Source organism: Carassius carassius, chromosome 1 (assembly GCF_963082965.1).
Source record: "Carassius carassius chromosome 1, fCarCar2.1, whole genome shotgun sequence".
NCBI classification, from domain to species: domain Eukaryota; kingdom Metazoa; phylum Chordata; class Actinopteri; order Cypriniformes; family Cyprinidae; genus Carassius; species Carassius carassius.
In genome coordinates this window covers 5,610,664-5,633,915 of record NC_081755.1, presented here as the reverse complement: position 1 = coordinate 5,633,915, position 23,252 = coordinate 5,610,664, and the positions used below count along the sequence as shown (strand labels likewise).

Here is a 23,252-nt window from a genome sequence, read left to right as displayed (position 1 = left end):
ATCAGAAACAATGTAAAGAATATGATGATGCCAATATAGTTCTCAAGGAATTAGTTTGTTTCGTCTAGATAGATATTTTCAGCTGAAAGCATGATTTAAACAAGTACTACAACACTTATTCACATGCAATCGCTCTGTCAATAATGCATTCAAACAAATATAACAGTGCTATTCATCTGTATCGATTTTGAATGAGCAGAAATCTGTAAGAAAAGCATTGATCCATAGGTAAAATAACTGAATAAAACAGTTATTTTCTTCTCAAACGATATTTGCACTACAAATAGCAGCAATTATACCTTTTAATGCTGACAATCATGTTATTAACTTGTCATGTTATAGGAAAAAAGTTTTCACACTAGTGTTCCAATAAGCCACTTTGAAAAAAATTAAAATTTATTTTATTTATTTTATTTTTTAATATACCTTATGAACAACTGTGCTATTTCAAATAGTCTATACCGAAAATACTTCAGACACGGAGCGAAGGCGGAGCGGTGTTTCAAATATCAGTGAGTGTGGAGTGGAGCAGGAGTGGGAAATGGTAAACCTGAAGTGGAGCTGGATTTGAGTGATTATTAAATGCTCGGAGTGCAAATACAGAGACACCTTAGCATCTTTAAGGATGCTTGGAATCACCATATACTCAGAAGGCAGGGTAGTCAATCAACTTACCAACTCAGGACACGTCATTGCCTGCTATAAAATCTTTCTCAGGTTTACATTTCACAGTTTATTTTAATATATTTAATTTTACAAATATTTCATATTTTTGTCTGTCCACAGTGTGCACAATCATTGGCAGGGATGCAGAGTTTAACTTTGCCTAGAGTAACCATATTTCTCATAGTGGAATAAGGGATGGGTGGGCAAGTGGTGATATGGCAACAATATGAGTAATTTTGTTGGGATTGGTTTTTTTATATATAAAAAGAACAAAGATGCTAATTATAAACCATAAGACAAATATGTTAAAGATGATGAAAATACTTTTTTTTTTTTCAAAAACAGTATATTTTTTTAACATGTATGCATATATTTAAAATCTTTTGTTGTTTGATTAACATTAGAGGGGTCACATGATGCAACTTCAATTTTTCCTTTCTCTTTGGAGTGTTACAAGCTCTTGGTGTATAAAGAAGATCTGTAAAGTTGCAAAGACTAAAGTCTCAAATCTAAAGAAATATTCTTTATCAAAGTTAAGACTCTGCCACACACCCCTAAAATGGTTCATTCAAACACACCCCCACGTCTACGTCACTATGTGGAAATGTTTATGTAATGCTGCCCAAATGTTCACAGTAAGAAAGAAGACATGGTTTTAGTAACCACAGTTAATGTTGAAGCAGCCATTTCAGGGAGATGCTGTGTTTCTAGGTGAAAGCAAAAGCAGTTTATTCAGCCTTCCATAAGTCGATGCATTTAGGAATCTTTAAGATTACTTACAACAGAACAGCAACGCAGTTTATGGACGACTGTTTCGTGAACCTAGGAGAGGAGGTAATTCTGATCAAATGCTGAGTTGTGTGTGCGTGTGTGTGTGTGTGTGTGTGTGTGTGTGTGAGAGAGAGAGACCTGGTCACACAGTGGAGTCTTAACCGTCCATGGCTTTTTGTACTAAAAACACATACAAGCTTCATCACTGTCTGTCACGCTCCTCTGTTGCCCTTTCAGGCTTGAACTGATGGTAAAACTTAGGACATTATTAACTCTTCAAATTTATTTTGAAAGATGACACTCGCGATTATGGAAAGGGGAGTTACATTTCCAATGAGTGCTTGCGGTGTTCGGCTAATCACAATGCATTGGGTCAGTTAGCCAATCAGAGCTGACTGCGCTTATCAGAAGGAGGGACTTTATAGAAAATGCATTTGAGAGAGGCGGGTCATAGAGGACCTACAATAATGTACATTATTGAAAATTTTATGTGTTTTTTGAACATTAAAGCATGTCAACATATTCTGTTACACCAAATAAAATAAAAAAAAGCATCACGTGACCCCTGTAATTTACACAATCTACTAAAACAATAATGCAAAAAACTAACATAAACAATGACTCAATGACATAAAATGCAAATATGTGGCACTATTTCAGGTTCAATGGCATACCTCACCCAGAGAGCACTGACACTATTCTTTTATACACGTAACAGTATATCCTGATTATGAGCTACATAATTATCATTAAAACACTATTTAAATACCTTTATCTTTCTTGCTAAGTAATAATAAAATAATGTATTATTATACAGATATGAACTACCGCTAACAACAGATTGGCTACCATAGTTTTCTATACTTCTATATATATATATATATATATATATATATATATTTAATATTTAATTGTATGCATAAATTGTCCCATCAGAAAAACATCCTACACAACCGGTCATTCAAAACTGTTATGGTGCCTTCACACCAGATGTGAATGAAGCGTTACACACAAATTATTTACGTTAAGTCAATGCAAAGACGTGAATAGACATCCTGTGAGTGATTAGACAGAGTTGAGACTGCTCTAGGCAGATACATAATCACTGAGCTCCCACTTGTCGTCTCCGAAATCAGCTAAACACATTTTTAAATAGGCGCTGTCTTTTTAAATAAACCACAGATTTTGGTTTGAAACTACATTCTTGCCTGAAATACTTTTAAAACTACATTTCATGATACTATAACAGTAATTTTTTTTTTAATTATCAGAATAAATGGTGGTTGAAATCAAAATGCTGCGTGAACTCAACTGGCAGAAGCCCCTTCCATGATGCAAATTCACACCTGATATGAATGCCCCATTACAGATTCAAGGGGCAATTAATCCCTGTCTACTTGATCTTCCAAATTTTCATCAGCAAAGTTGATCATATTCTTCAATGCGTCTAAAGTCAGAATATCTATCGTGTCATCAATTGTACGTTCCTCATGGTAGTTCTTCACCGGATAAATGCAGTTCACAGGAATTCCCAGCTTGGCAGAACACACTTGCATCTGCAAAGAGCATAGATAGATAGATAGATAGATAGATAGATAGATAGATAGATAGATATATGTACTTCTTTATTAACAATGTATTTGAAAATGTATAGACAACAGAAAATAAATAGACAAATAATATAGGTCACACCTAATCTGCCACACGGGATATAAAGCGAGTTAGAATCCCACACTGATCATCTAATATCATATACAAAACCTTCTAAGTACAAGAAACAGTAATACAATGCTAAATTTAATCATTATTATATTTACCATGGTAAGAAATTTAAAGCACAATACCTTTTGTTTTATTATTTTGCTTGTGTAGATCCTTTTCAGATCATCTTTGACTAGTGGACATAATTCATCAACCTTGGTCATGATTATGACTTGAGGAATGCCTGTGGTACCATGAACAATGATTACAGATATGCCATAATTCAAAACAATGCCTAAGTTTAAACAAATGTTCCAAAAGTTAAAGCGTTTAAGATAATTATTTGTATAGAGACGAAAGGTGCAAACATTCACTAATGCTGAAGAAGACAAAACACGATATTAAAAGCTGAGTGGATGTTAACTGTTTAAACAGAATAATCAGATACTGTAGGATAATGTAATTTCTTAAGTGCAATACTAAATAATATTCCAAATCTGATCTTTTATCTTTATATGCACTCATCTGTACCATTTTATATAATATCTATGTATTCTATATGACTTACCCAAGTCTCTTGCTTCCTTACGAACATCACTCATTTGCTCAATTATACTGTCATCCATCAAAGAAACAGTGTGAGCAGGAAGAACAGCAACCAGACAGTGAATCCTGTCTTTCAGAGTGGGGTTCTTGTTATACTTTGGGTCTTCTTCGGTAATTGGTTTTAATGGGTTAAACTGAACAGACAAATGCACACAATAAATTATAAGAATGTATGGAAGGGAACAAGGTTTGAACTGTTATAGATCGGTTGAAATTTAGTTTTTCAACCATGACATTCCTATAGTAAAGAAAATTATGAAAAATCTTTGTTTACATTATTTGCTTAGCCTGTTAGCCTGCACCCCAATGCGGGCGTCATCAACTCCCGTCATGGTTTTGTAGTGTACAGTGTCACAAACAGAATGAGATGATACACAAAAAAAGTGAAAGAAAAGCGGAAGATAATGCTGCATTTCTAGCCATCTCATTGATGTTCTGTAATTGGCATACAAAGTTAAAACTTTTTTATTTTTCTTACTCAAATTATTCTTATTGTATTTTCTACTGCTTAAATAAATCACATGATGTCTAAGTTTCTTTCTAGTGTTTTATAATTGAAAAAAAACTGCAGTGGTATGTTTAATGACTAAATAGTTTGTAGAACCCTTCAATTGTCACAATCATTAGATGGAGTGCCCCATGAACTTTAGTAGAGGGCACTCCACTCAGGACCATTCCACCCATCAACCACCAGATGTCACCATAGCATCACTTGGACACTAGCACCTCTCATACTGTTGCACCACACCCGAACTACATTTCCCATGAGTCACTGCATCACAATCACATTGCCACACCTGCACCTCATTCATCAGCCAATTTCTCCTAGTGTTTGTTCTCCCTGTGTATGATCTTGGATTGTTTAAACTGACTCTGATTCTTTGCTGCCTGCCCTGATCTCTGCTTGTTACCGTTTATCCCTAACATACCTGACGCCATTCCTGATTTCTGCCTGTATGAACATTCTCTTAATAAAGTTTCTGCACATGGATCCGAACGCCTCTTACTCCAATCCGATGTAACAATCAATACAGTTGGTAAATATTTTTTATATTTTGTGGGGAGGGGGGGGCAGACATAATCTAAAAAAAAAATTTTCTTCATGGTATCTTCTTCAGATTTGAAATAGAAACTCATGAGACGTCACTTTCAACCCATTACTTTTCTAGATTGCTCCAGAACTGATTTCATGTATTTTTATATCAAATTAAAAAAAATATTTGCATTTGAAAAAATCCAAGTTCTCTTACGAGAGTTCTCTCGTACTGCGTCTTAGCTAAGACGCTACGGGAAAAGTCTCTTTTCACGAAATACTGAAGCAAAAAATTATCCTTGATTTTGAATTATTGTAAAGCACCCTCCATGCCACTTCCCGCCGAAACGGGTGTGGCCTAGCCCTATAAAGGGAGCTCGAAAAGGCTGACTCACCTGATTTTTCATCTCTTCAGCGAAGCTCACGCATCGTTGGATCACGAGAAGAAGCAAGCATCTCAGCGGGACGAGCTATTCCTGAAGCCGCTGGCCAACGCCTCCTTCCACTGCCGTTCCTGCTGTGTGTTTCGGCGCCCACATCCTTTTCAATTCTATTTTATCCAACTGTGTGTGTGTGTTCGCCCTGCGACACACACTCGTAAAAGATCTTGCGTCTTTTTTAAGATGCCTTCTTGTGGCTCGTGCAGAGCCCCACTCAGCGAGGGAGACCGTTACATCATCTGTGTCTCCTACCTGGGTGAAGATCATGCAGCGCTCGTGCTCGCTGATGGCAGATGCCCTCACTGCGAGCTGTTGCCAATGGTGACTCTGAGGACTCGCTTGGCTTTTTTCTCTGAGCCTGCATTCTCCGCTGTGCTGAGGCGCCGTAAAAAGCGCCGCTTCCAGCGGATTCCGGAACCGTCTTCAGCTCAACCGAGCTCGCCGGTTCGCCCTGCTTCACCGCCCTCCCCTGCTGTCTGCCGCCGCGTCTTCCGAGGAAGTCGATCTCAGGGCCGCGTCGGGGGAAGAGGACACGTGCTCTCTGCTAGCTTCGGGCAGTACGGGCTGGGCGAGCTCCGGGGATCTCGCGCCTTCTGCTCAGAAGCCCAGCAGATGAGCTGACATCGAGAATTAGCCGATGCGAGTGCTCACGCTGGCCGCGACTAGCCTCGGCCTCGAGTGGTCTGCACCAGCGCCCCCCCCCCTCGTTCCCGGCTGGATGGTAGTTTCCTTTCGGATGAGCATACTTCTCCAAACTCAAAGCCCACCTCATTTCTTCCTGAGCTTCACGAAGAGGTGGCAAAGGCTTGGAACGCTCCATATTCAGCGCGAACTCGTTCGTCTGTCTCACTAGCATTCTCCGCACTGGATGATGCTAAAAACAGGAACTACCAGTCACTTCCGCCGGTGGAACAGGCGATAGCGACGCACCTTTGCCCGCCCTCTGTTGGACGGCGGACGAAAGCGGTGTTGCCATCTAAAGCCTGCCGCATGACGTCATCTCTGCTCGCGCGGATCTTTTCTGCTGTTGGGCAGGCTGCGTCTGCACTACACACGATGGCTGCAGATATTCCAGGGTGATCTCCTCCGTAAGCTGGACGAGATGGGACCTGTGGCAATCTGTCTCGCAGATTTGAGGAGTGCTTCGCTACTAAAATCCGCTGCACAGGCCATGGGACAAGTTATGGCTTCCGCTACGGTGGCTGAGAGGCATCTATGGCTGACGCTCTCAGACATGGCAAGCGCTCCGGTTCTGCAGCGAGTCGTGCTAGACCGGCCCCGCAAAGCTCTCAGCCACACCCCTGCCTCCTGCTGCTTCATCGCAACAGCGTCAGCAACGCAGCTCGAGACCACGTTCTCGCTCTACCGGCCGTTGCCCCGCGCTGCAGGGACCACGGCAGAGGATTACGGTGAGGCCGGAAGCCCCGAAGCCATCCTAGCATTCCTAGGAAAGCGCCGGTGTACAAGTCCCGCCGCGGCCGAACTCTCACCCAAGCGCGCCGCTGTTCCAGGGATTGTGACTGTCTCAACGTCTTTTGCAATGCGCAAGCCTGTACAGTTGCCCGCTTGCCTGCATACAAAAACCGTTATCATGGCTACCCAGATATTTCCCGAAAAAGGTGTAATTTCTGGTGTCCCGGCCACGGCCTATGGTGCTATAAATGTAGTGACGATGCCCACTGCTCAGTGCCCATCTCCACATATAAGCACAGCCCTTCACACAGGGCTCGCGCCCATAAAAGCGACTCAGGTCCATCGTGCGCACTACATACTAAACGTACCCACTCCTCAGTGCCCATAAACACTATGTCACACACGTCATGTGGTTTCTGTAAAAACGAAACCCGTGCACGTTCGTTCTGCCCAGGCAGACAGCGAGTCAAAAGCAGTAAATGTGCACGCTTACAGCCCACAATTACTCACGGACAGCACAAGTCCCACGGGACCCGCTCAGCCCTCCCTCGCTCGGTTAAGCACCGTGGAGGGGTCAAGGACGAGCGATCTGCCCGCTGTGATCAGCGCGCTCCCCGCCTCAAATGTCACAGGCTTAACGCCCATGTTACAGCACATCGAAGCGCTGCCGTTGCCCAGCCAACAGAGCGCGCTTCGCATCCAACCCCTAGCCATTCATGCAGACGCATGGTCAGCGCTTTCAGGGGTTTCGGATTGGGTGCTAGACATTATAAAGGGAGGCTATTCACTACAGTTTTTTCGACACCCTCCGTGCTTTTTAGCGCGCATCGAAACTACGGTCAAAACAGAAGTAGCACACCTACTTCGAGCCGAAATATCAAAACTGTTGAGCAGAGGGGCTATGGAGCCTGTATCTCAAGCTCAAAGCGAAGGGGGGCTGTACAGCAAAGCATTGGCAAAACGCAGTTTCAAAATGCTTACAACCAGGAGCATACTCCTTGCGCATATTTGCAGAGGAGACTGGTTCATGTCGATAGATCTGAAGGACGCGTATTTTCAAATACAGATAGCGTCACGTCACAGGCGATACTTGAGATTCGCCTTCGAGGGCCAGACATACAGTCCTGCCGGTCGGCTCGTCCATGGCTCCTCGTACGTTTACGAAGTGCATGGACGCAGCGCTCGCTCCTCTCAGACTCAGAGGCATGCGAGTGCTGAACTATTTGGACGACTGGCTGATTCTGGCTCAGTCACGATCAGAGCTCGTGGAACACAGGGCCATTTTACTCGATCACCTCGAGAAACTTGGTCTCAGTGTCAACTGGATGAAGAGTTCGCTGAACCCCAGTCAGACTATACTGTTTTTGGGTATAGCTCTGGACTCACGCTCCATGACGGTGCGGCTGTCGCCACAGCGCGCGTTGGGCATTCAGCGCGCAGCGAGCGCTCTCTGCTGCAGCGCGACCTTCTCGCTCAGAGAATTTCAGAAGATGCTAGGTTTCATGGCCTCAGCATCACCAGTTCTTCAGTTGGGCCTGCTCCACATGCGCCCCTTGCAGTTCTGGCTGAAAGCGAGAGTACCGCGCAGAGCATGGATATCCGGTCAGTTGCGTCTCAAGGTCAATCAGAGCTGTGCTACAGCCTTGAAACCCTGGACAGCGAACGACTGGTACCAATCAGGTGTAAGCCTGGGGACTTCCTCGAAAGTGAAAATGGTGTCGACGGACGCCTCCACTTTGGGATGGGGAGTGCTGCTCGAGGGCAGACCGTTCTTTGGCCTGTGGTCAGAACGGGGAAAGCTCCAACATATCAACTGTCTGGAAATCCACCTTCAATACCACGACTTAGGTGCCCTTGAGCAAGGCATCGAACCCCCAACTGCTCCCCGGGCGCCGCAGCATAAATGGCTGCCCACTGCTCTGGGTGTGTGCTCACAGGGTGTGTGTGTGTTCACTGCTCTGTGTGTGTGCATTTCGGATGGTTAAATGCAGAGCACAAATTCTGAGTATGGGTCACCATACTTGGCTGAATGTCACTTCACTCACACTTCAAATACTGGCAGTAGAGAACGCGCTGACGCGCTTTTGTCTCCGAATCAAGGGCCACCACGTCTTAGTCCGTTTGGACAACATGTCTGCGGTGTCCTACATAAATCGCCAGGGCGGTCTCAGGTCCCAAAACCTGTACAGGTTGGCGGAACGCCTCCTGGTTTGGGCTCAGCGCAACGTGCGCTCGCTGAGAGCAGTTCATGTGCCTGAGCTACAGAATCTGGGTCCAGACAGACTGTCCAGAAACAACATTCCCACGGGCGAATGGTCTCTACACCCACAGACAGTCCAGCTGTTGTGGGAGAGATTTGGCAGGGCGGAAGTGGACCTCTTCGCGTCCCACGAAAACGCTCACTGCCCCGCGTTCTTTTCCAAGAGCGAAAGCGCGCTGTCACAAAGGTGGTCGCGCTGCCCGCTCTATGCTTTTCCCCCCGTCTCCCTCCTTCCGCAGGTGATAGAACGGGTGAGGGAAACAAGATGCTCAGTACTGCTTGTAGCACCACTTTGGAAGAACCAACCATGGTTTCCAGATTTGATGCAGTTAGCAGACACCGCCCCGTGGCCAGTGCCGTTGAGGAGGGACCTCCTCTCGCAGGCCAGGGGCTCGATTTGGCACCCTCAACCGGAGTTGTGGTCCCTCCATATGTGGGCGCTCAATGGTTACTCGCTGATCTCTCAGTGGGAGTGCTAAATACTATCACTCAGGCTAGAGCTCCGTCGACTCGACGGCTATATGCCTCAAAGTGGTCAGTATTCTCCAGCTGGTGCACAGCTCGGGGACGTTCACCCCTTAGTTGTGAGGTGACGGAGGTTCTCTCCTTCCTACAGGAGCTGTTGGATAAGGGCAGAGCCCCCTCCACGCTCAAAGTTTATGTGGCGGCTATCGCAGCGTTTTCTGAGACAACGCTCGGTCAGTCAACAGGAAGGAACGATTTGGTCATCCGCTTCCTTAGAGGAGCTAGGAGGCTGAATCCTCCCAGACCTCCGTCAGTCCCTGTATGGGACCTCTCGACGGTTTTGGAGGCCATGAAAGGTTCCCCTTTCGAGCCTATCCGAACGATTAGCCTCAAACATCTGTCATTCAAGACAGTGTTCTTGTTGGCTCTCGCTTCAGTGAAGCGTGTGGGTGACCTGCACGCGCTCTCGGTGAGCCCGACGTGCTTGGAGTTTGGGCCTAATGACTCAAGGGTCATACTCAATCCTAGGCACGGTTATGTGCCGGAATCCCTCAACACGCCGTTTCGGGCTCAGGTTATTTCCCTGTCTGCCCTGTCGGTGTCAGGAGAGGATGGAGACTCGAGTCTTCTTTGCCCCGTTAGGGCTTTAAGAGCTTTATTGTCTCGCGCCGCTGTCTTTAGACAGACTGAGCAGCTGTTTGTCTCGTTCAGTGGACGTTCCAAGGGAATGGCTGTTTCGACACAGAACCTATCCAGATGGATAGTTGACGCCATAGCGCTTCAGTGCCCACTGGGCGTCAGAGCACGCTCCACAAGAGGCGTCGCCTCGTCGTGGGCGTGGTCTAGTGGGATCTCCTTACAGGATATATGTATGGCGGCAGGATGGGCCTCGCCGTCTACATTTATCAGGTTCTATAACCTGGAGGTTCCCGCCCTGCAAGCAGGGCTGCTGTCAGTATAGTCGAATCAGGGCCCTGATTGGAACCCTGAGATCGCGAGCGCTATGCTCTGCCGACTGTTATATGGGCAGTATTGCATAAGCGCACGTCGCTTTACATGGGGTTCCCGTAGCGTCTTAGCTAAGACGCAGTACGAGAGAACTCTCGTAAGAGAACGTACTCGGTTACAAACGTAACCTCGGTTCTCTCTAGAAGAGGGAACGAGTACTGCGTTCTCTGCCGTGCGTACGATTCACTCTGGTTCGCTTCGGCGATGAAATAAATCAGGTGAGTCAGCCTTTTCGAGCTCCCTTTATAGGGCTAGGCCACACCCATTTCGGAGGGAAGTGGCATGGAGGGCGCATTGGTCTGATGTTGCATCAGCCTGCGCTCGATGGGCTTGTGCAGTTGCCGCAGAGCAGCCAATGAGCGAGCGAGCCGTCTCGCCTATGGCTGTGTGCTGCTGCAAATGCGCTTTACAATAATTCAAAATTAAGGACAATTTTTTGCTTCAGTATTTTGTGAAAAGAGACTTTTCCCGTAGCGTCTTAGCTAAGACGCAGTACTCGTTCCCTCTTCTAGAGAGAACCGAGTACGATTTTAACTCTTTAATTACCAAGTTCAGAAATTATGTCACTGATTTGGGAGGAAAACACACAAAATGACCTATTTTCGATATAAAAAATGAGTGTGGACTGGATAATTTTGTACCTTTCATCACAGTCTTGGGCATGTCAAAGATTATTAACAACATTGGCTTTGATGCATTGTTAGTTTTTGTTCAGCATTAGATTTAAAAAAAATCTCCCTCATTTACTGTTCATGGATGTTTTTGCACCATTTACTACTGTTATAATGACATTTTTTGATTGCAAAAGCCATGACACCATATAATCATGCATTCTTGATTGTTGGTGGTTTTCCCTGTTGGGAAGAAGAAAAATCTTAAATTTTTACAGTTGATCACTAGATGGGATTAGGGATATGCTGGCATCAAAGTTTCCCGTTGCGGTTAATTGATAATGCTTTTATCACGGTATATACGGTATTATCACGGTATTGAAATTTTTATTGGTCATAATACAGTATAACATCTTTTTTTCTAATAACAAAAATAACTAAACATTTAAAACAATAAAACAATACAGAAAAATATATAAAAGTGAAAGAACTATAAAGACCAATAGGTATCACTTTACAATAAGACCTCATTAGTTAACCTTAGTTAATGCATTAACATTCAAGACAAGGCAAGGCAAGTTTATTTATATAGCACATTTCGTACACAATGGTAATTCAAAGTGCTTTACATAAAAGAAAGTAAAAGAGTGAGTGCACGGCTAAACAATGAGCAATAGCTACATTTGCTATAGAAGTTATTAATCTTTGTTAAAAAATACAAGTCTTAGTTTATGTTAGCTCATTAAATAACAGTTGCAACTTTCAATTTTAACAACATGTTATTAAATATTGGAATACCTAAGATTAATGAATGTTCAGAAGAATTTTTCATTGGCAGTTTATGTTAACTAATGAAGCCATAATGTAAAACACTTTAAAAAAATATCTAGGGCATTTGTAGTCCAGATAATAAAAAAATGTTTGAAGATAATAGCCTATTAAGTCTAAATATTTCAGTAGTTGGCTCTGTAATAAACACCATAGGGAATACACAAATCTGAATGGCTATTCAAAATTATTTAAATAAGGTTTAGAAAGTAGCAGCTGCTTTATTTACAGGGTTTACAGGGTAAGGGCTGCATTTTAGCGCCATCTGCTGTCAGAGAGTGAATGTGCTTTCATTCAGCCCGTGTCTCACGTGTTCCTCCATGTGCTTCTCATGCATACTTGTTTACATAAGAGCGCACACGCTCTTTCAAGCAGCATACAGGGGTGTTGTGCATTTTGAGCAGCTGATGGGAATAATATTCTTAAAATGCATTACAAATTCTGAATAATTTGTAATGTATATTTATTCACGGTATTTAGAAGTGCCCACGATAACAATATTGTGCATATTAATCACCCCAATATATCGCATTACCGAATACCGGCACGTCTAGAGGGGATCATTAACCCTTTAGATAGGCCTGTGCAAAAAAAGCGTTCAGCGCATTGGCTGCATAGTCATTTCTAAAACTTTGGTACTAGTCAAGCCCTTTCTTGTGTTCTTGCTTGCTGCTCTTTTCACCACTTACTTTGTTTTTGTTTACCCCATGTAGTTCTGAGAGCTGTGGTGTATATTTAGATTTTCTCAAATATATTTACATTTTACATTTACATTTAGTCATTTAGCAGGTGCTTTTATCCAAAGAGACTTACAAATGAGAACAGTGGAAGCAATCTAAAACAACAAAAAGAGCAATGATATATAAGTGCTATAACAAATTTCAGTTAGCTTAAACACAGTAAACGTAGCAAGGGCTTTTAAATAATATAATAAATAAAAAGAAAACAGATGGAAGAGATGGGTTTTAAGCTGATTCTTGAAGATGACTAAGGACTCAGCTGCTCGGATTAAGTTAGGGAGGTCATTCCACCAGGAGGGAACATTTAATTTAAAAGTCCGTAAAAGTGACTTTGTCCTTCTTTGGGATGGCACAATAAAGTGACGTTCACTTGCAGAACGCAAGCTTCTAGAGGGCACATAAGTCTGAAGTAATAAATGTAGGTAAATGGGTGCAGAGCCAGTGGTAGTTTTGTAGGCAAACATCAATGTCTTGAAATTTATGCGAGCAGCTATAGATAGCCAGTGCAAATTGATAAACAGAGGTGTGACGTGTATTCTTTTCGCCTCATTAAAAATGTATCTTGCTGCTGCGTTCTGGGTTAATTGTAAAGGTTTGATAGAACTGGCTGGAAGACCTGCCAAGAGAGCATTGCAATAATCCAGCCTGGACAGAACAAGCGCTTGAACAAGTAGTTATGCAGCATGTTCTGAAAGAAAGGGCCTGATCTTCTTGATGTTGAATAAAGCAAATCTGCAGGACCGAACAGTTTTGCAGTATGGTCTGACAATCAATCATAACTCCAAGGCTTCTGGTTGTTTTTGAAGGAGTTAAGGTTGATGTGCCTAACTTGATGGTGAAATTGTGATGAAACTATGGGTTTGTTGGAACCACAAACAGTTCTGTCTTGCCAAGGTTGAGTTGAAGGTCCTTCATCCAGCTGAGATGCGAGTAGCTACCGTCGGATCATCAGGATGGAATGAGAGGTAGAGTTGAATGTAATTAGCATAGCAGTGGTATGAAAGGCCATGTTGCTGAATGATAGAAACTAATGATGCCATGTAGACAGAGAAGAGAAATGGTCTAAGAACTGAGCCTTGAGGCACCCCAGTAGTTAGATGTTGTGACTTCGACACCTAACCTCTCCAAGATACTTTGAAGAATCTATCTGATAGGTTAGAGTCAAATCACTGAAGTGCGGTTCCTGAGATGCCCTTTGCCAGTAGGGTTGATGCGAGGATCTGGTGAAAAGCAGCGGACAGATAAGGCAGGATAATACTGAAGATTTGGATTCCGCTCTTGCCAGTCTTAGGGCTTTAACAACCGAGAGCAAGGCAGTCTCAATTGAATGTCCACTTCTGAAGCCAGATTGGTTGCTGTCAAGGAGGTTGTTCTGTGTGAGAAATGCAGAGACTTGGATGAACAGAGCTCGTTAAAGTGTTTTTGCAATGAAAGGAAGAAGGGAAACTTGTATGTAGTTCTTTAAAAGAGATGGCTTGAGGGTGGGTTTCTTAAGTAGTGGAGTTATACGAGCCTGTCTAAATGATGAGGGAATGTGTTAATGATGTGAGTGCAGGTACAACTGCAGGAGAAATGGCTTGAAGGAGATGAGATGAAATAGGATCAAGTAGTAGGATGATTAGAAAGGATGAGTTCAGAGACGTCTGCCTCAGAGAGTGTGTATATATCATAAATAGGTATAAATACATAAAGGTAAGTGTGCAAAGGTCTCTCTCACTCTCTCTCTCACACACACACACACACACTATAATATGCTGTTATACTCCATATAACTCAATATCCAAGCCAGAAACGTGTCGGTTACGTATGTAACCCTCGTTCCCTGAAGCAGGGAATGGAGACATCACGTCAGTGACTGATGAAACTGGGATCTCACTAGAGAGATGAATCACCTTCGAGTGTTAACAAAACAAGCCAATGAATAATGACATGCGAGATTTGCATCGTGCACCTTACCTGCAGCGCGGGTATAATAGGAGATCGCGTGCAGTCGCACATTCAGTTTTTCGCTGAGGAGCCGAGACGGTGTCCCCCGGCCGTACCATGGTGGTACAGCAACTGTGGCAACAGAATGTAACGTCTCTGTTCCCTCTTTTCAGGGAACGAGGGTTACATACGTAACCAAGAAATTGCCAAAGCCCAGGAGGAAGCCACAGCTCTTGTAGAGTGTGCTCTCACTCCAAGGGGGCACAGTAAGCGACGGGCCTGATATGCTAAGACTATAGCCTCCACTATCCAGTGGGCAAGTCTTTGTTTGGAGACAGCCTTAGTAGTGATTATGATGCACTTTGTGTCATGATGATTTATGACTTTGACCTTTGACCTTTTGACAGGTTGAACTTCCGGTGACCTTATGATGGATGGGTTGAACTTCCGGAATGAGTTCATGGGTTAACCTATGACCCTTTCCCACGCATCGATCATGTGGTTTTGACAAAGTTTTACCCTATTGACCTAGTTAGTTCTAAATCATGGTTTTGTGACGGGTAGTTTAAACGGTATAGGAAACCCTCCCCTACGCTGTTTGAACTTTGTGTCAGTTAGCTTGTTTGAAGTTTGTGCCAGTTAGCTTGTTTGAAGTTTGTGTCAGTTAGCTTGTTTGAAGTTTATCCCAGTTATACGGTTATGTGTGTGTGTCCCATTACATTCCTAAGCAGTGTATAAATGGTATCGGTCTGTTCTACATTTATATAAAACATTCAAATATAAAACATAATCTAAAACAATTAAAGGTTGAAAAACATTTCAGTTATATAATTTATATAATATAATAATTATCATGATAAAGTTGAAAAAAACATTTCAGTTATTTCACATTTATATATAAAACATTCTATAATTTATATAATATTTATAGAATTTGTATAATATAATTAATTATCATGCTAAAGGTTGAAAAATATTCTGTTCTTTTAAAAAATATACTGAAACCGACGGTTTCAGATAAAACAAGATCCATCTCCAAAAAGTTTTTTTTTTTTTTTTTTAGAGAGCTGAAGGAGCTGTTTTCACATCGCCTTTGATCCTGACCCACAGTGCTCCCAGCGTCTGCGTCTGCACGCTACAGTGCACACTCGTCGGAATTTACTAACCAATCATAATATCTTGAAAGCCATTTTTTTATTAAAACAAAACGTATCTCACGCGGGAGTACCATGTTTTTGGCAGTTTTCTGACGGTTCACCTATGAATTACGGTTGGTGCGTGGCTACCAGCTCCTGTAACGTTACCCCTCTCTCTCCCTCTCCCTCTCATTCATTCATTCGTCTCCAAGTCTTATTTTCTTTTTTTAATGAATATAAACACATTATACATTCGCAAACAATATAAAACAAAACATTTACATTAGTTTTAGTCATCAATAAAAATATACATTTTACCAGGATCGGGGGAAAAAATATATAATTGAACAGAATGAAGAATATGGTCTAATGTTTTACAGTCTATGTTACGGTGTCTTTAAACCATATTACATTTCATTCCTGTAATTTTCTTCATCTTATGCAGATTATGCATCTGCTGATAGAGATATTTTTAACACTATTTTCATAAAGTATGTGTTATTTGACTTAATATCAACGCGTCTAATGTCCCAACCACCGCAACAGTGTTAGTATGAAAAAATATTTTTATTTTGAAAATATGAGGATATCCTGTTGAAAATACTTTTATTTTTGAAAATATGAGGATATCCTGTTGAAAATATGTCGATGTCCTGTTGACATGTGCTTAGCTTTAGCTTGACAAATTCAGTTTACCATGTATATGTATATGTATATGATTTCAGTTATACGTTTGTCATCTATGAACGCGACATCGCGGGGGTGGAAGCGCTCCCGGTTAGGAATGCACGGTTCTACCGGTCTTAGTGAAACGGCTTCCTCCTGTGGAATTCGTACGCACGGCATATTAATGATTATTGTATCAGCCCTAAACACTGTATTCTGATAAACCATATAAACAAGCGGACATACGCATGAACATATCAAGTTAAAAAGAGACTTATCTCTATTTTAAACAATATGAAAAAAATAAATAAAATATAAAATTATATATGACAATGTGTTACTAAACCAGAACATACGTTTTAAACAAGTATTCATCATGTTTATAAAACACATCGCAGTAACAGACATGTTACTAAACCAAACCAAATCATTTATCATACATTTTTAATCATGTATTCAACATATACTTATACAACATATACAAACACATTTTAAACATATTTTAAATAAAAACTAATCATAAACGCCGCCTTCTCAAAATTACAGACATGTACAATCATGCTGATCACATATTATGGATATTCAGACTTTTAGCCATTAATACGTTTTAGGATAATGAAAAAAAACCAACGTCTGGGGGCTGCCAAAATATCTCCAGTCCCCCAAAACCCACTCAGACTCCAGGGGTTAAAGAATATGGAAATAAATAATTATATAATGACATCATCATCCTAAAGCAATTCATTAAGCAAAAAAAAGTATAACTTAAAAAAAAAAAGATAACTTATTTTAAATGTGTTAGCATAGTATATAAAATAAACATTTCTGATGATACATATAAAAAAAATCCCTTACATTTTTTAGACCGGTGAGAGATGTCCAAACATGAATGAAATATCCCCAAAATAAAATAATACGACTTAAAAAATAAAGTAAAATGTTTAAATCATAAACAGAATCTCACAGGTCCTAGTCCGGGTATTCTCCTGTATGTGAGACCTGAGGGGGTGCTTCAGACCGCATGATCTAAGCCAGAGGGGTACATTATTTCAAAGTTAACATTAATGTAATGTTTGAATAATCAGTACCCTCACTACATCTGATGTAATTCATTACATCTGTTTAAATGTTTCTTAATTCAACAAAATGATGATATATATTACCTAAAATATTTATATTTTTATATAATATTATATAATAAATAATTATTTATATCATATCATATATATAATTATATTATATTATATTAGATGCGTTATGCATTAATCACTTTAGATTCTTTAAATTTCTTATTTTTTCACGATCTTCAAAGTTTTTAATACCATCTTTCTCTCTCCCTCTCCCTCTCTCTCACACGCACACGCACACACACACACACAGACAATGAAACATGATGCCAAAGTCTTTCTGTATGTTTTAAAAATAAAGGTAAAAATATTGATTTTGCTTTAAATGTATGCTACATTTGTTTGTCACAGCATAGACTGTGAAGTTTAGATGAAGTTGATTGATTTTTTAGAAGAATTCTTTCAGAGAAAGACCCTCGATCGTATTCACCCATTAAAGATGGTTCAGGAGAGATGGGTTTCTGGACCCACGCATCCTAGAGATGTAATTTATGCGCGTAGCTACGTTCGTAAACCTTTCACATATCTACGGTACTTTCAGACACAGAACAGGAAAGACATTTGCAGGGCCTCTGTTTAACCGTTCCAAAATACCTCCATTTAAAAGCAAAATTAAAATATAAAAATGACCGCCTGTACATCTAATGGCTTTAAAAGTATCCTTACTATCCATATTATATTCTTTATTTAAAACGATATATTTAACCGGCAGTATCCCCCAACGTGTGTTTTCCATCAGTTGTTTTGCCTTCGGGATTTTTACGTAGTGCTTTTCAGTTACTGTAAGATCGCTTTACACTAGTGTAATGAAAGTTAACTTTTCTTAAAGTTTATAGTTGTATTTTACTGTATCCGCATCCTTCTATCCTGTAGATTGTATGTGTACTGTAAAATAACAAATATACATTTTGCTTAAAGTCAGTAAAATAATTACACATACAATTTGAAACCTGTTTAAACACATTGTGTGTCACTAAAGCAAGGCACAGCGTCTATCGTCTTATTTTTTAAATAACCTGATGACCGGCATCGTCTCTTCATATAATTTATGCACCCGAGTGCTTTTCTCACACGAGTAGAAAACCCTTTCTCTTTGGATGTGTTTGGCAGAAACATAATTTCTACATCAGAATTTTTTTTTTTTAATGTACGACTGAACTTTTCTCATTCGACAGAAATACTATTTTCAAATTATTTACCCGGCCTATGACACTCGGTGTAAATGTTCTTACCTAGAACAGAAAACATACGCTTTGACTATTTTGTAGGCATTGTGTAATGTTAAATATTTTACTAAAAAAAATTAAAGCACCGGCAGCTTGTTTCAAAATGAAGGAAATGTACGAGCTAAGGATGTGTCAACTATTATCATCATTTCCTTTTGACCCAGATAAACCGGTAATTCATTTTCTATGCGAGTGACACAATATACAGTTCTCATACTATTGGTGTAAATAGCCGTGCTAAAACATTTATGACTATTTTGCAGGCCAGCAGATCATGTCAAGGGTGTTTCACATCTAAGAGTCACAATGTTTTGTAAATGACATTTTTCTTACACCTCGAGATTTAACCGTATCAAGATTTTGGACGGCCATTCGCAATTTGTTTGCCGGACCGTCCGTTTTTAGGCCATCTTTGTGCGGCGTCATCGTAATAGGAATAAATGAAAATTAAGAAATTAAGTTACAGTTTTTCTCTTCGAGATATTTATTTTAGCGCAACTTTGTGTCTGTCCAAAAAGTGTGATCGCATGAAGCATCGACGCAAAAATGAAGTCTAGCTGTTTTACACTTAAAACTATTACAACATCAAACGGTACACTCATTTAAGTTTGAGCGTGTTAAAGTTTCCACACTCTTGTTGAGATACATTTTCTATCCATAACCTTTCGTGTATTCGAGCGACCAAATCACTAAGAAAGACAGTATAGCGAGAAAACTAACGTTAACAACGCATATAGAATTCAGAATACAATTGTTAAAGTTTTTTTTTTTTTTTTTGTTAAATGTTGATTTGTAAATTAAATTTTTATTACTCCGTTAGATTTAGTCATTGTGTTCGGATAGCTGAGGACACAATTCGCATTTTGTTTTAAGACTCCTGTAAGTTCATGCTAACTCTCGCGTGGGAAAGAGAGCGGGGTGAGCGCATTCTATTCATTTAAGAAAAAATATTAAACATTTGCCCAAACTTTTTTTATTATTTTGACAAAACACAACACGATGACATTAAAGAATGTTATCAGTTCCTACGGTCATCTTCTTTGATTCAAATAAAGCAACATCTCTGGTGTACGTGTGTATGTGCTAAACATCTTTGCTTCTCCACTTCTCCAGATTTGTTAGATGGGCTACCGTTGTAATACAATCACATTTGAGAACTACGATGTTCTCACTTTTGTAACGGTTATAGAAAAATGCCGTACACACTTTTGCATTTCATAATTCAGTGATTTTAGCTGTAATGAGCACATGAGACAAAAATTGTCAATGTGTGACTCGTAAACATGAATAATTTTATTTATTTATTTATTTTTACCAGAGATAGTCGACCGATCTGTTGACACATTGTTTTGCAGTTTTCTGATGAAGTTTTCTCTGACTGCGGTCAAACATACACTGCCTGTTCATAGGAATTTTTACAGCATAACTACGGCATAAAAATGTTGCCCCTACATCTAGAGCTCTTGTTCATATAGCTGATGACGACGTTCACATTTTACTCGTCGTACTTGTTTCAACATTTCCGCTTGACATTAAAGAGTAGACCTATGCGTACTCCCGTTCGGTCGTAAGCATTATCATCTACCGTGTGCTGAGATTTTTCTGCTTTGTCCACTTTTGACGGATTTGCTAGAGGGACTTTGTCACCTTGTTGTAACGTGATTACGTTTAAGATCCATAAGATTGCACTACATTCACCTGAAAAGGTTATAGACATAGTCTTTTATACAGGAAACGTGTATCAGAATAACAAATACCTAATAGCGAAATCCTCTCTTCTAAACTATTGTGAAAACTTTTAATGCAACTCTGTAAATAGCTTTTTTATTTTATTTATTTATTTTTTTCTACTACTGTATACATTATTGTTTGGTTGTCTTTGTACAGTATTTCAATAAATAAACCGGTGTTGATAAGTTGTTCATTTAAGTGAGAGGCGGGATGATTTTGACTGTTTTAGTCATTCATCGTGCTTAAGGTCTGATCCGGAAACCGCGCTACGACTGGAACTGCGCTTTGTCGCGTCTAAATAACCCGTTCTTCTTTAAGAAAACACGAGGTGAGCAGTTTCTGACATCTAGTAATTCACTTCATTTTTTCACCACCGCAAATGTTTTGTTTAGCATACATATTAGTTTTAGTCAGTTACATAGGTGTCACGCATGAAGTTTATACTTATTTTAAATAATTATGATAGAGTTACAGTTTTAGGTTAGTGGGGTGGATGTAAGCGGTGAAAACTTCGAGCATCAGAGACACGGTGCTACTCAAACAGCCCATAGCGTTATCTTTTAACAAACTATTGTATTGCGCGTTACTAAGACAAAATCTGTAACAGCGTTCATTTAACATGTTGAAATGGAAATAAACATACAAAACTTTATAATGACCGTGAGTTCAATATAGCCTAACACCGCATAGACAAATGTTTTTTCTAACGCTTTCGCCCTAAAATTGCGAGATTTCTTGACTTCACCGTGTTTAATGGACGCTAGATCTCATCACGCCGCAGCGAACTGTAAACCACACACTATCTCATCGCATTACGCTAAGAAACTGCACATGGTTAAAGCTATTACACCATAAACTGTCTAAAGTTGTTAATGTAAAAGCAAAGTAAACTATTTCTACAAAAAATATCATTGCACTACTGTTTTTTGGGGGGGTTTTTTGCGTATAATACATCGTTCAACAATACTTTTGCACACTCATTCGACTGTATTTATTACCGCCGTTCTCACGTTCCTGCTGTTCATAATGTATATAAAATCCTTCATTGCTCTGTTCATAATGTACATACAATCCCTACATTGCATTCATATTTATATTCTGTATATACTCTGATCAATATTGTACGTATATAGCAACTCCACTGTATATTCTGTATATCATAGCTTTACTTACTCTGCACTTTTATGTATATAAAACACTATATTCTTGCACTTCTGGTTAGATGCTAACTGCATTTCATTAGCTCTGTACTTGTACTCTGCATAATGACAATAAAGTTGAATCTAATCTAATCTAAACAAGTACAATCATACGCTTCGAGGACTTTGCTCATTCTTTCTGTTTAGTGCAATATTAAGTGCAAGAATATAGTGTTTTATATACATAAAAGTGCAGAGTAAGTAAAGCTATGATATACAGAATATACAGTGGAGTTGCTATATACGTACAATATTGATCAGAGTATATACAGAATATAAATATGAATGCAATGTAGGGATTGTATGTACATTATGAACAGAGCAATGAAGGATTATATATACATTATGAACAGCAGGAACGTGAGAACGGCGGTAATAAATACAGTCGAATGAGTGTGCAAAAGTATTGTTGAACGATGTATTATACGCAAAAAACCCCAAAAAAAAACAGTAGTGCAATGATATTTTTTGTAGAAATAGTTTACTTTGCTTTTACATTGACAACTTTAGACAGTTTATGGTGTTATAGCTTTAACCATGTGCAGTTTCTTAGCGTAATGCGATGAGAAAGTGTGTGGTTTACAGTTCGCTGCGGCGTGATGAGATCTAGCGTCCATTAAACACGGTGAAGTCAAGAAATCTCGCAATTTTAGGGCGAAAGCGTTAGAAAAAACATTTGTCTATGCGGTGTTAGGCTATATTGAACTCACGGTCATTATAAAGTTTTGTATGTTTATTTCCATTTCAACATGTTAAATGAACGCTGTTACAGATTTTGTCTTAGTAACGCGCAATACAATAGTTTGTTAAAAGATAACGCTATGGGCTGTTTGAGTAGCACCGTGTCTCTGATGCTCGAAGTTTTCACCGCTTACATCCACCCCACTAACCTAAAACTGTAACTCTATCATAATTATTTAAAATAACTATAAACTTCATGCGTGACACCTATGTAACTGACTAAAACTAATATGTATGCTAAACAAAACATTTGAGGTGGTGAAAAAATGAAGTGAATTACTAGATGTCAGACACTGCTCGTGTTTTCTTAAAGAAGAACGGGTTATTTAGACGCGACAAAGCGCAGTTCCAGTTGTAGTGCGGTTTCCGGATCAGACCTTAAGCACGATGAATGACTAAAACAGTCAAAATCATCCCGCCTCTCACTTAAATGAACAACTTATCAACACCGGTTTATTTATTGAAATACTGTACAAAGACAACCAAACAATAATGTATACAGTAGTAGAAAAAAATAAATAAATAAAATAAAAAAGCTATTTACAGAGTTGCATTAAAAGTTTTCACAATAGTTTAGAAGAGAGGATTTCGCTATTAGGTATTTGTTATTCTGATACACGTTTCCTGTATAAAAGACTATGTCTATAACCTTTTCAGGTGAATGTAGTGCAATCTTATGGATCTTAAACGTAATCACGTTACAACAAGGTGACAAAGTCCCTCTAGCAAATCCGTCAAAAGTGGACAAAGCAGAAAAATCTCAGCACACGGTAGATGATAATGCTTACGACCGAACGGGAGTACGCATAGGTCTACTCTTTAATGTCAAGCGGAAATGTTGAAACAAGTACGACGAGTAAAATGTGAACGTCGTCATCAGCTATATGAACAAGAGCTCTAGATGTAGGGGCGACATTTTTATGCCGTAGTTATGCTGTAAAAATTCCTATGAACAGGC

At 40.1% G+C, this 23,252-nt stretch overlaps 1 protein-coding gene across 1 annotated transcript in view; it reads right to left on the bottom strand.

The window, feature by feature from the left end:
- Positions 1 to 2,504: 2,504 nt before the first annotated feature.
- The window catches only part of LOC132103917 (interferon-induced protein 44-like), a 33,914-nt gene continuing 13,166 nt past the window's right edge, over positions 2,505 to 23,252 (bottom strand). Inside the window, exons 4-6 of the mRNA XM_059509038.1 lie at positions 3,707 to 3,878; positions 3,282 to 3,382; positions 2,505 to 2,993 (exon numbers count right to left, since the gene is read on the bottom strand). Coding sequence (XP_059365021.1) covers positions 2,820 to 2,993; positions 3,282 to 3,382; positions 3,707 to 3,878 — 447 coding nt within the window. The 3' untranslated portion in view covers positions 2,505 to 2,819. The remainder of the gene's footprint in view (positions 2,994 to 3,281; positions 3,383 to 3,706; positions 3,879 to 23,252) is intronic.